Raw genomic sequence first — 12,513 nt, forward strand, 5'->3', positions numbered from 1 at the left:
TCTCAAATCGCTTGTCCATCTGGACTTGATTTGGGTCTGTTTACATCAGCCAGGTAATATGATAAAAATGATTCTGATGACAGCTTCAGTCTCTCCAGGCAAAGGTATGAAAATTAAATTAATAAGGTTATGGCTCTGCATATGGAAGCTAAAATCCAGTCATGATGTTGGCCTGGGTCACGCATTCTTGTGCAGGCCAACAGGAGCAGAGAGAGGTCACCATTTCCCAACTGTTTATATTCCTTCTCTGTGTGAGAGTACAAATGAAATCAATCTTAAATGGTGACAGGCTTCACCGTTGCTTTGACGATTTTTCTCAATATTGATTGGTTTGGTAACACCTTGAGTGGTCGGTGTTCTGTTGAACAACGTGTTTGGTCCTGGACTTCCCTGGCAAAGAGATGCAGCAAGGCATTCTTCCCCGCAACAGTTCCATTTTTAGCTTCAGTGGTCGTTTCAGGCACTTCGATGTGGCACAGGAAGTAAAATAATCCATACATGTTGGTAAACGCAGGCCAGGGTATTTGTCCCACTCACAGGGGTTTCATATGTGCCCACTCATGTCAGGCCTTTCACTCATGAAAAGCTTGCAGGACTCGTTTGTCTATCTGTTTCCGTAGTCTCCCCCTACACGCTGCATTTGATTAGATTTGCAGATGCAGAGGTGTCTGGTTTTCACCCGTAGAAAACGAGCCTGTCCGGCCGCTGCCTGGCTAGCCCCGCCGGGGGGACGTGGCTTGAAACGTGGCGTTCCCTACACTAAAGCACCATTTTCCCGTCTGTGTATGTGATGCATCAGCTACCAGAAATATCATGTTGCACATCTAAGACTGTTTATGGATTTCCAGGAGCTGACTGCAGTAGTGCTGATGGAATAGATAGTGTGAGCGCCTGGTAAATAAAGTAATTGTTTGTGGTAAAGATCTATGCTTGATATGTATGTGGGATAATCTCTTTTCCAGTCACTAATTTGTAAGATTATTAAAAAAAAAAAAACTTTCACCGATACTGAAGGTATAAATAGACCAGCCTGTACCATGTGGGGTCACCTTCTAATATCACTAGCGGCCACCCCCTCTGTGTCTGTGTGTGTCTGTGTGTGTTCCAGCTAAGGCGAGTGTTAAGAGGCCAGTTGGTCCACCGATCTCGGAGACGAAGAGGTCTTCTGTCCCAGTCTTCTTAAAAGAGCTGCAGGATCTGAAGGTGATGGACGGCAGTCAAGTCACCATGACCGTGGAAGTGACGGGTAAGCAGAATCTGCCCTGACCACCAGCTCCCACAGTCAGGGCCGAACCCATCGCGTTATGTACAGAGATGCGGAGCTCTGCAGTGTTTCTCCTAGACCCCTCTGCCCCTTTTGTGGGTTTTTTATTCTTCTGTTTTAATCTTTTACTATTCAATTTTTTTTTATGTTCTGGGGATTAAAAATTGATATCCCCCCCCCCCCCCCCCCTTGTAAATTAATCTGCAGTCTTTGAATGCTTTCTGCATTCTGGGTTTTGTTATTTTCTTAATGAAGGGGGATTTCCTCCGGTTTCTCATGAGATCTGTTTGGAATGTGCAACTGGGTTTCCTCGTGTGTGTGTGTGAGACCTCAGTGGAAAGTTCAACTCCTCCCATTTTTATGTATGTAATCTGGAGCCATGCCTGTGTGTCCAGCTCTGGAGGAATCACTACCCTCCTGATAAGCATCTTTCATATTTCTCTGCTCGGTCACAACTGAGAGCTAAGAGGCGGTCATTTTCTGTGTTCAGTAACACACACCAGCAGGTTCCATGCTTGGTATTTCCATGGTTTTGTGTGTGTGTGTGTATAGGCCATCCTGCTCCAGAAGTGCTGTGGCTTCACAATGGGAAGGAGATTCAAGAGTCTGAGGACTTCCACTTCCAGAGAGAAGGAAGTCTCTGCAGCCTCTTCATACAGGAAGTGTTCCCGGAAGACACAGGCACATACATGTGTGAGGCATGGAACGTGGCGGGCGAGGCTCACACCCGAGCCTCGCTCACCGTGCAAGGTAACCGCCCCTCCCTGAACCTCGCCTTGGAGTGGCCCCCGGGTTGCGGGGCGGCCGAGACATGGATGACGTTTGCACGTGTGCCTGTGTTTCAGAGCCCCAGGATGGCGTGCAGCCCTGGTTCATCACTAAGCCCAAGTCCTCCACTGTGGACGTGGGTCAGCACGTCCTGCTGTCCTGCGCCATAGCTGGGGACCCCTTCCCAGAGTTCTTCTGGATGAAGGATGGGTGCAAGGTCTCCTCCGGGCGGGACTTTGAGGTCCTGCAAAAGGAGGATGTGGTGTCACTCCTCATCAGGAACGTGAAGACTCACCATGCTGGAAACTACGAGATCTATCTGAAGTACAAACACAACCCTAGTGATGCTATTGGACAGAAATGTGTTAGCCGTCTTAGCCAATGAGTGCAGTAGATTGTCAAGACCTACTCAGTAAAAACCAGGTTTTACAGAGAGATGCAGAATTGATCTCCTTTTATTTATTTATTTATATAAATAGATTTTTTTGGAAACGTGCTCTTAAGATGTTGGGGATTTGCCATCTTCTTCTTTGCTGCATCACAAGCACGCTAGAATAAGTCGGGTTTACAGTTCTCGTATTCTTTATCACTTCACAACAGACATGTAGACTGGAGTGTGTATGGGTTTTTTTTTTCACTTCCTTTAAAAAAAAGAAACCAAACTCTGTTCCTTCTTCAGCTGTCTGAAGGCAACGCGCTTCAAACCACGTTTGAGTTTCCAAGCGTCTCTCTGTTTTACAGGAATAAAGTAGGAGATTGCAGCTGTTTGGCCTCCCTGCTAGTGAACGAGGACCCTGTCAGAGAGCCGTCTACAGAGTGAGTAACCGCCCCCCCCCTCCGTTTATAGGCACCCTCGGTCCCCCGGCTATGTAGTGGTCCATCCTGTAACTGCTGTAATCTCTCTGTATAGCCCAACAAGCTGTTTTTGCTGCTTCCTCCAGCTGTGCTGTTGTGTGAGCCAGGGAGCTCTCTCCTCACTCATTCCCTTATAAGGCTTCTGAAGTCATCTGTGATGTAACTGTTTGTTCTGGTGCACTAACTCTCCTTAATTAAGCTGCTCTACGCTGTGGGCCGAGCCTTCTGAACGTCACCGTCTCCTCCCCCTGCCTCCACAGAGAGGGTCAGAGATCTAGAGGGGTGGAGAGGACAGCCAGAAAAAAGGGAGAGCAGAAAGAAGCGCCCAGCCTTGTGGCATTCCGAGCAGAGCCAGATCCCATTTGGGAGCGCAGGGACGAGGACTGGGATCCGGAGGAGCCGATCGCCGCCCGCGGTCTCCTGAAGAGGCGCGTGGAGACCAAGGAGCATCGGGAAGACCAGATCCGCCAGAAGGAGGCCGAGCAGGTGGACTTCCGCACTGTCCTGGGCCGCAAGGTCACCACCAAGAGTGTCTCGGAGGAGGACCTAAAAGAGATCACGGCCGAACAGATGGACTTCCGCGGGAACCTCCAGCGGCAGATCAAGCCCAAGACCCAGACGGAGGAGGAGAGGAAGGTGAGCAGCCCCCAGCAGGTAGACTTCAGAGCAGTACTGGGAAGGAAGGGAACCCCCGGACCCAAGGCAAGCACTTCTGGGAAAGAGGAATGCAGCAAAAATGACCCAGTTGACTTCAGGTCCGTGCTGACGAACAAGAGGAATCCCAGGAGTATTGGGAGCAGCGGCGAAAGCCCAGCACCGAAGGGTTCAACAGGGAAGGAGAACGAACAGAATTGTGTGGACGGGGGTCCAAATGACCTCCCGAAGACAGGAGTCGGGAAAGAGCTGGTCTTCCTTCAAAAACTGACTGACCTGTTGGTGCAGGATGGGGAGCGTTTGCACCTGCAGTGCCGGCTATCGTCTGCGACTCCAGCCTCCGTCACGTGGACTCTCGACGGGAAAGTCATCAAGTCGTCCAAATTCATTGTCATAACCAACGAGGGTTAGTATCAAATCTGTGTGTCCACACTCTTCACATTGACATTTGATTATAAACGCACTTGGTTGCCTTGATTTAATGGGAGCTCATAAAGAGGTTTATGACAGGTGCTGTAAAGTTTGGACTGATCTCCAGCGTGGCTGTCCTCCAGTCCAAGAGCTCTGCTTCTTCTCACCGCACGAATATGAGCGTAGATCTCCTAACATGTGCTTCATTTCCATAACGGCACCCTTTCCCTTTCATCCAGTGTCTGGACGGGATTGTTTTCTGGGAAAAGCCGCTGTGATATTTATTACGGTTGTGTTTATTGTGGGGGAGTGTTGGTGGCAAGTGTAAGAAAAGCAGCAGGATTCTCTGGGTCTGGTCTGGGTGGAGTTGAGTGGGGGGGTGGAGTAGAGGTGCAGTGGTGCATCTAGATGCACTAATGTGAGACAGGAAGCACTTTGATTGCATGCTGGTGGGTCTCCACTTGACGCCTATGTGTCTGAACTCACTAAAATCTAGTTAATTAAATACAGAAGACAAACCGCATTCCTAAAGATATTATTCCATGATGGACCTTATTTGGTCCCTGAATGTTTACTCTGTCCTTACCATGTATAGTCAAGTCCACTTTAAGCTCAGAGTTATTTACTCCTGTATAAGGTTTCCAGAACTCCAAACAGAACTCCAGGGACCAAGCTTCCTGACATAATCAGGTGTAGTAGTCTGTGTTGGAGGAGAGTTTCTCTGAGCTCTATCAGAAGGATTCACAGGCAGCTCTGAGACCTGTCATGTCTGTCACAACAAGCAATTACAGTGTTGCAGTATGAGACTCTCAGAACAACATGGGAATATTTCCATTGGAGGATTTGTCATCTTCTGTTTGCTGTGTTGTATCAAATTGGGAACATTTAGACTAGTGCACTGTGTTGGAGCTAAACTTTGCACTAATATGCTTTACTGGTCAGAATAACCTGCTCTAACCATTGGCAGCAAACAGTTGAAAAATTAAATGAAATATTTGAGAGGATGCACTTCATGGTGGAAATATATCATCTGTCATGTGTGTGTGCGTGTTCAGGTGGTCTGTGCTCTCTGACCATTGATAAGGCCTTGCCAGAGGATGAGGGTCAGTACGTGTGCAGAGCTGAAACTGGTTCAGGAAGGGCAGAGTGTTCCTGCATGGTGCTAGTTGATGGTGAGTACATGAACGCCTTAAGATGGTGGAACCTCTCCAGTCCACTGCTGAGAGAGGATCTAACTGGTCGGGTCTCTGTGGGTTTGGGAGGTATGGTACAACCGGCTGCCTCTCATCTCCTGAGGTCTGGCCACAGCCCAGCAGTTTCCTGCAATTACAGAGTTCAGCCTGCATGCCCTGTTACCCCCCCGACCCTCTTACCCTGCATGTCTCCTCCATGCTGACTGATGATGATGATGATGATGATGATGATGAGTACTGTTGGCAGCAGCCATTTGTTGGCATATACATTACTGTGCAACAGTCTTAGGCCACCATGAGACTGGTTGTTTTAGTAATGGTTTTCAGTGTCTTTATTAAGATATAGACAGAAATAGCGGAAATATGAACAAAGAATTAAAAAAACCACAATTTTCATAACAAATGGATTCTACAGACATAAGTCAGTGTTTAGTGTGACCTCCCTTGGCACTAAGCATGTGGTGAACTGTTTTGGTAGTCGGTTCTGAAGTGTTCTGCGGTAATCTGGTACCGTTCAGGTCAGGTTTACAGGTTCTAGTAGGTTTAAGATCCCAAGTGAAAGGGTACATCACACTAAATACTCGCCACGGTAGCCAAGAGAAGCTGGCTTGGTTTTGAATTTATTTCATTTTTTTAATACTACATACAAATGTCCTGTATTTTCTGGTTGTATTCTAATAAGGAGACTGAGAAATAATTATATATGGTCATTATACCATTACTAAAACAACAAATATAATGATGGCCTTTTGCACAGTACTGTATTTCCAATTGACTGGCCTGCAGTTTTCATTAGTACAAACATTTCACATATTGTTTCAAAACTAAATAAATATGCTATTCTGGTTTGTTCTATGTCTCTCTCTTTAAAAAAAAAAAAAAAAAGTATTAAGTCCAAAACTCTGCATTGGGACCCAGATGGAGTGATGCTTGCTGTCCTGCTCTTTGAGTTGGTCATGTGCATTTCCGCTCTGCTTCTGCAGACCCCAGTGCCACGAGCTCCACACTGGCTGACAAGAAACTCAAGAAGCCCTCCACACCAACCACAGAGAGTGAGTCCAAAATACACCCGTCCTCTTTATTCCCCGAAAAGTAGAGACATGGGGGACAGGGATTCTTTCCCACTGCTGAATACAGACCAAAACTCTTACACACACGCGCACGCAATATAACCGCTCCTCCAAGAGCCTTCAGGGCTTTTTAACTGAACTGAGCAGTGTGTGTCTGTGTGTGTCTGACCTCTGTCTGTAAATTTGGATGTGTCTTTTGGCAATTATTCATGATTCTTTTATCTATTTGCATGCTGTTTGTCTTGGTTGCCATAGAAACCTGAAACCCAAAACACACCACTTTTCACACTTCATTTACAGTTTTAAGAGAAAGAGGTGGAGGTGAAGGGGTAGATGGAGAGAGAGCAGCAGACAGTGTGAAGGAGAGAAAGGAGGGACTAAGATGGATCAGGAGCTCTGACTTTTATTGCAGTGTCACACTTCTAAACTTCATCACTCACTCATTCACTCACCCTCTCACCCTGTCTGTCTTTAGTGTAATGCACCCCACGTTGTGGTTTTTCTATCATTTTTGCCATCCCTGCCAATAATCTGGCAGTGTGCGGTATAGCCTAGAGTTTATTCTGCGTCAGAGCACTCGGAGCACTGAATACAGGCAGACACCTAATGCAAGAAAATGCTTCCATTTTATGTCGTGTTCACAGGGACAGTCAGTTCAAGGTAAAAAAATAAAAGCCCCTCCAAGCATTTCCTTCTGGGTTTTCTGATGAGCTCAAACCTGAAGATAAAATTAATTTCTGAAATTGGCTGCTTGAGGCGGCAGAACGGTTACTCTTAGAACCTGGGCATGTTCGCTGCTGCTGTGTTAGGATATGGATTATAGTCTATGAATTATAGCCCATGTTAGACTGTGGATTATAGCCCATGTTAGGCTATGGATTATAGCCCATGTTAGGCTGTGGATTATGGACTGTGGATTATAGACCATGTTAGGCTGTGGATTATGGACTGTGGATTATAGACCATGTTAGGCTGTGGATTATGGACTGTGGATTATAGACCATGTTAGGCTGTGGATTATAGACTGGATTATGGACCATGTTAGGCTATGGATTATAGACTATGGATTATAGACCATATTAGGCTGTGGATTATAGACTGTGTATTATAGCTCATGTTAGACTGTGGATTATAGACCATGTTAGGCTGTAGATTATAGCCCATGTTAGGCTGTGGATATAATCCATATTATAGGATGTGGATGTTCGAGTGAGTTAGGCTTTTACACTGACAGCTGTTGTGGTGTTCACATTAGTGACTGCTGTAGTACATCTTTACAACCTCTTGCGTAATCTGATGTCACGAACGAGAGGCTCACCAGTAGCGTCTCACGGCGCTGGTCCAGTTTGACCTTCATCGGTGTGTTTTAATGTGGAGGAGAGCAAACATGACACACTGGTCTGATTTGATTGCCAACCAGGATTCCCAAGGCGTTTTCTGAGTAGAGTGACGTTGCTCCGTCATGAATTGTGAGAATTGTCTCTGATTTAAACGGACTGACGTATAAATAAAACTGAACATTTCAGTTCATGCTGGTACTACATATTAGTATATTTCTTAGTACAGTGTAGTGAGCTACATAAGTGTGTTGAGCTGGGCTTAGTGACTATATGCCAGTGTGTTGAGCTGGGCTTAGTGACTATATGCCAGTGTGTTGAGCTGGGCTTAGTGACTATGGCAGACTAGTACTCTCTTTAGATGTAGTATATTCTGTATCATCTACAGCGAGGAAACAGGAAGTGTGTGCTTAAAGTGTGAATAATTTCCCGTGGCCACAGAACTCTTGCATAGCCCTGATTTCCTCTCTATCACACATGTATCAGAGGCTCAATGTGGGGTTACATTCTTATTCTGCAGCTAATCCTTCATGGGAAATTTGTAACCAAACGTCACAATGCTAAAAACATAACACTGGTATTGTACGGGCTGTTGGAAAACGTTAACCTTTGCACTGCAGTGTGAGAGAGGGGGTGGGGCTTCAGGCCAGCGTGGGGCCACACTGAGCTGGACATGCCCCTCGGGACACACCTCTCTGTTCAGCCTTCTATGCCATCAGCCCATCAGTTGGGAGAGCCAGTCTTCCCTCCATTTGTAACATTAACATCCTCTCTTGCTGGCCACCTTAGGGGTGTAACGATACATGCATTTATAGGTTTGATGTGATCAAGGTTTGATTTTTGATATTTTGTGTGTTAAAGATTACCTGCAAAGCTCTAATTCTCTCTAGTTCTATAATAAAAATATTGGTTCGGATCAGAAAAATCCAAGTTTTTTTTAGCATCATGACCTTGTGGAAAAACAGAGCAGCTGAGCTATGAACAGTTCAAAACCCTGGACTTTTTTGACACGGTCTGTTGTCAAAAAGTGCTGTAAAATGACTAGATTCTCATGTGCCATGAAGGCTACTGCGTTTCTGGGGCGGAGGCTCGTATGTTAGAAAGTGCTATAGTACCAGTTTGATTGGCAGCTGTTAAGATCCAATAAGAATGCCGTCAGGAGATTTTACGTGCTATTTTAAGTGAGGCATCTTTAATCCACTGGCCCCATTCACTCTACACACCACAAGACAGGAAAGAGTACACCAGATATGTAAGGTGTTATTCTGAGGGAACAGTGAACTGAAAAACACATGGTTGTTTTTTGAAACCTCTTATAGATGGTGCTATCTTGTTCCAGTGTGTCTTCTTGACAAAAGAATCTTGATTGTAAAAGCTGGTGTGTGGCCTGTTGTACACGTTCTGTAGAAAGCAGTTCAGTCTGACCTCTGTTAGATGACTGCTGCAGCTTATCTGACTGGACCTGCAGTTTATGCAACAGCCCGGTGAATTAAAGCAGAACCATTCATTTAAATGTTAATTCTATAGGCCACTTCCGTGTAGATGACGTGGTTCACAGGCTAGCTGCTGGCTAGTTTGGGATGCTGAGGTCCGTTAGTGAATTATATGAGCCTTTCTACCCCTCTCAGTGAGGACGTTTGATGAGGTCAAGCCTCTTTCCCACAGTGTCCCCTGGCTGGGTGTCAAAGGACAGGTGGGGTTAATGCATTGGCCTTGTCACGTTGGAGTGTGTGCAGGGCACAGACTCGCATGTGAGATTCTGAGCTTAAGGTTTGATTATATTTTCGATACAATATGCATTTATAAAATGTTTGAATTCTACAGTACTCTGATTATATACCACACTGATTGATTGATTGGTTTTGCTGAGAAAAACGCATTTTATTTTGCAACAAAAGATTGCAGAGTAGCTGGGCCTCTCAGAGTCTCTCAGCTTTGACCTGGTGTCAGATATTGTGGCAGTTGGTTTCATTAGCGGGTCTCAGCACCTCTCTCTAATGGTGTGTCTCCACCATGGTTTGTACATGTGAGACTGCGCTGCTGCCTACACATAGCCCAAAGGAGTGGACTTCTGGTGGGCTTAGCGAGGAGCCAGGTTTCACTCCTAAACCGAGCTGCGGAGCTGGCGAAGACCTTTCTGCTCTCAAGCGCAACGTTAGTGCTTCACGCGTTTTCTTCATTGTCTTGTCTTTGTGTCGCATGGAAACATCTTGCTCTATTCAAATCCTTATCGACTAACATCTGTTTTGTTGGACAGGGCCTTTCTGGAGCTGTGAAACAGAAATAGTTGGAGAAAGGATGTTTTCTTTTCTACAAAGAGGCTCAGAAATTCTTTTCAGCAGGAATGTCTGAAAAGCGCAGAAACATGTGTTTATATCTTTAAGTTCTGCTTCAGACTGCTCTGTCTGTGCTGTTGCCACTGCGTCTTGGAGGTTGTGTGAGTTGGCCCTTCTTCCACATTATTTCATGACGCCAATCAGATGTAAAGTAAATAGGGCCAAGAAATATTTCCTAGATTCTTTGGGGACTATTTTTAGTATGACCAAAAAAGGCAAAGCCTAAAAGGACGTGAGCAGCTGATCTCTCTCAGGATGTCCAGAGCAGAATGAGACCCCCACCACCTCCTCGCTCCCAGAGTTTGCTTATCGGACCATTGAATATAGTCCCTGCATTCCGTATATGCACTCCAGAGCCCATGCTCCATGATGCCATGGGCTGCATGCTCAGTTTGTGTGTGTGTGTGTGTGCGTGCATGCATGCGCTTGCTCATGCCCTTTGACTTTCTTAATCATTATGAAAAAAGAATTGTCAGGAATTGTGAATGTGGAGACGTTCTTCCTTGCTGGTGGAGCAAATAGATTCTGGTGCCAGTGACAGTCATAGGTTCGAACCACAGAGAGAACACATACCGTCAGACATGCACAAGTAAACATGCACAAGTTGCCCAGAAAAAGAGCATCTGCTAAATACTGGAAATGAAACGTAATGTAATTGTACTGCGCTATACCTTCAGGCCCTCTGGATAACAGTGTTTTGCTCGTTAAAGCTTGTTACCTTACAGGGCATTGCGGTCGAGTCTGATGCGGAATCGCCTCGTTCATCAGACCTGATTCGCATCTGTTTCTTTTTTCAGCTGAGGCCAGGATAAAGAAGCCACCTCCAAAAACGCCCCCAAAACAAGGTAACCGCATCCTGGGAGAAAAACAGTTCAGCATTCCTCTGAGCAGGCAGTGGAGCCAGTGCACTTTATTCTGTCCTCTTTAAAGCAATTTGTTACTTATGAAAAGGAAAGTGGGTCAACTTTACTTAGCCGTGAGTTCAGTGAGGTTAGTCATGCCTTAAAAAGGCCTATGGTACAATTTGCCGTGGGAGTTCTGGAACTGCGTAAATGTTTTCCCAGTAACACCCTTGGCTTCTGACAGGACGCACTTGCAGTAGAACACACATCCTCCCAGATTGGCACCAGCTGTTGGCGCTCTACGGTGATGGTTGCGTCTATGTGTGAATAGAAAGACTAGTGTCTGAAGTGCTGTTTCTGACCGTACTCACACAGTCTGTTTGTGCACATGGAGTTGGGACTGTGCAGGTAATAGAGTGTTTGCCGACCGTGTGCGCTTGCATGCGCGCGCGTGTGTGTGTGTGTGTGTGTGTGTGTTAGGGATGTCCCCTCAGATCCTGCAGTTTCCTGATGATATGAAGATCTTGGCAGGTGAGCGGATAACTCTGCTCTGTAGGTTCTCTGGAGCTCCGCCCATCCACTGCACCTGGCTCAAGTTTCGTAAACCGGTAAGAAGTGAGCACGTGGCTGAAATGTTTAGTGGCTTAATCAGAGACGCACCAATTACAAAATACACTGAAACGCACAGAAATGCAATGAACACCAGAGTCATATGTGTAACACTGGTGTAACAGGATTCCTGTACAATGTGTGTGCTAGATTACAAGCCAGCTCTGCATGAGGGGCATACAGACATACAAATGTCATAGTGTTCATAAACACTAACATCATTCTGCATTTAGCAGAATAAACAGAATAAAAGGCATAAGGTGTTAATTTGGGAGAGCCAAATATAATAGCTCAGTGGTTGAGGTACTTGACTTGTACTCGGAAGGTTGCTGGTTCAAGCCCCACAACTGCCAAGTTGCCACTGTTGAGCCCCTGAGCAAGACCCTTAACCCTCAATCGCTGAAGTTGTACTCAGCCATAATTGTATTCTTTCTTTTGTATAAAAGTGTCAGCTAAATGCCGTAAATATAAATATATCCGATACAGTTACATAAATGGACATTTTGTTGACACTTGCACTTTCTCACAAATTAAAACTGAAAGTCTGGAATCGTACGCAATGGTATAAATTATTTGTATTTACAGCATTTAACAGACGCTCTTATCCAGAGCGACTTACAAAAGTGCTTTGTCATTTACTCATAGAATATATCCTAGTACAGTACAGTAGGTTAGAGTCCAATATACCAATGAACTAGAATGCTGTTGAAATACAGGGATCACTGCTAATGCCTAGATGTACAAATATCTTAAACAATGTCTATCTTAAACAATGATAAGTGCAATAAACAATAAGTGCTAGAGTTTGTTAAACAACATCAGTGTAATAAACAATACCCTACAATAAGTACTAATTTAGTCAGTCAATATGTGAGCAGTGTCAGTTGTCCTTTAAATATTCTGCAAATAGACGGGTCTTCAGTCTGTGTTTGAAGACTGCAAGGGACTCTGCTGTCCCGACAACAAGCGGGAGTTCATTCCACCATCTTGGAGCCAGAACAGAAAATAGTCTCCATGCTTGTCGTCCATGAGACCTGAAGCAAAGTATTTCAAGCCGGGCCGTACTTGAGGTTCGAAGTACTCAAGGTACAGATCGGGCTTTGACCATTGACCTCATGTGTGAAGGGGCTGGTCCATTTTTGGATTTGTAGGCAAGCATCAAGGTTTTAAATCT

General features: G+C 45.4%; 1 protein-coding gene across 5 annotated transcripts in view; it reads left to right on the forward strand.

Moving 5' to 3' along the window:
- Window positions 1-12,513, forward strand: part of mylka (myosin, light chain kinase a) — a 42,395-nt gene that overhangs the window by 19,629 nt on the left and 10,253 nt on the right. For 3 of the 5 annotated variants that reach the window (XM_035535390.2, XM_035535406.2, XM_035535407.2), the window contains 9 exons: window positions 1,109-1,246; window positions 1,817-2,014; window positions 2,110-2,356; window positions 2,774-2,848; window positions 3,148-3,947; window positions 5,008-5,124; window positions 6,129-6,197; window positions 10,686-10,733; window positions 11,211-11,338. In XM_035535390.2, coding sequence (XP_035391283.1) covers window positions 1,109-1,246; window positions 1,817-2,014; window positions 2,110-2,356; window positions 2,774-2,848; window positions 3,148-3,947; window positions 5,008-5,124; window positions 6,129-6,197; window positions 10,686-10,733; window positions 11,211-11,338 — 1,820 coding nt within the window. The remainder of the gene's footprint in view (window positions 1-1,108; window positions 1,247-1,816; window positions 2,015-2,109; window positions 2,357-2,773; window positions 2,849-3,147; window positions 3,948-5,007; window positions 5,125-6,128; window positions 6,198-10,685; window positions 10,734-11,210; window positions 11,339-12,513) is intronic. The other 2 variants (XM_035535393.2, XM_081713702.1) reach the window with 2 other exon arrangements.

This window comes from Electrophorus electricus, chromosome 4 (genome assembly GCF_041902795.1).
Source record: "Electrophorus electricus isolate QZ-2024a chromosome 4, ASM4190279v1, whole genome shotgun sequence".
Classification (NCBI taxonomy): Eukaryota; Metazoa; Chordata; class Actinopteri; order Gymnotiformes; family Gymnotidae; genus Electrophorus; species Electrophorus electricus.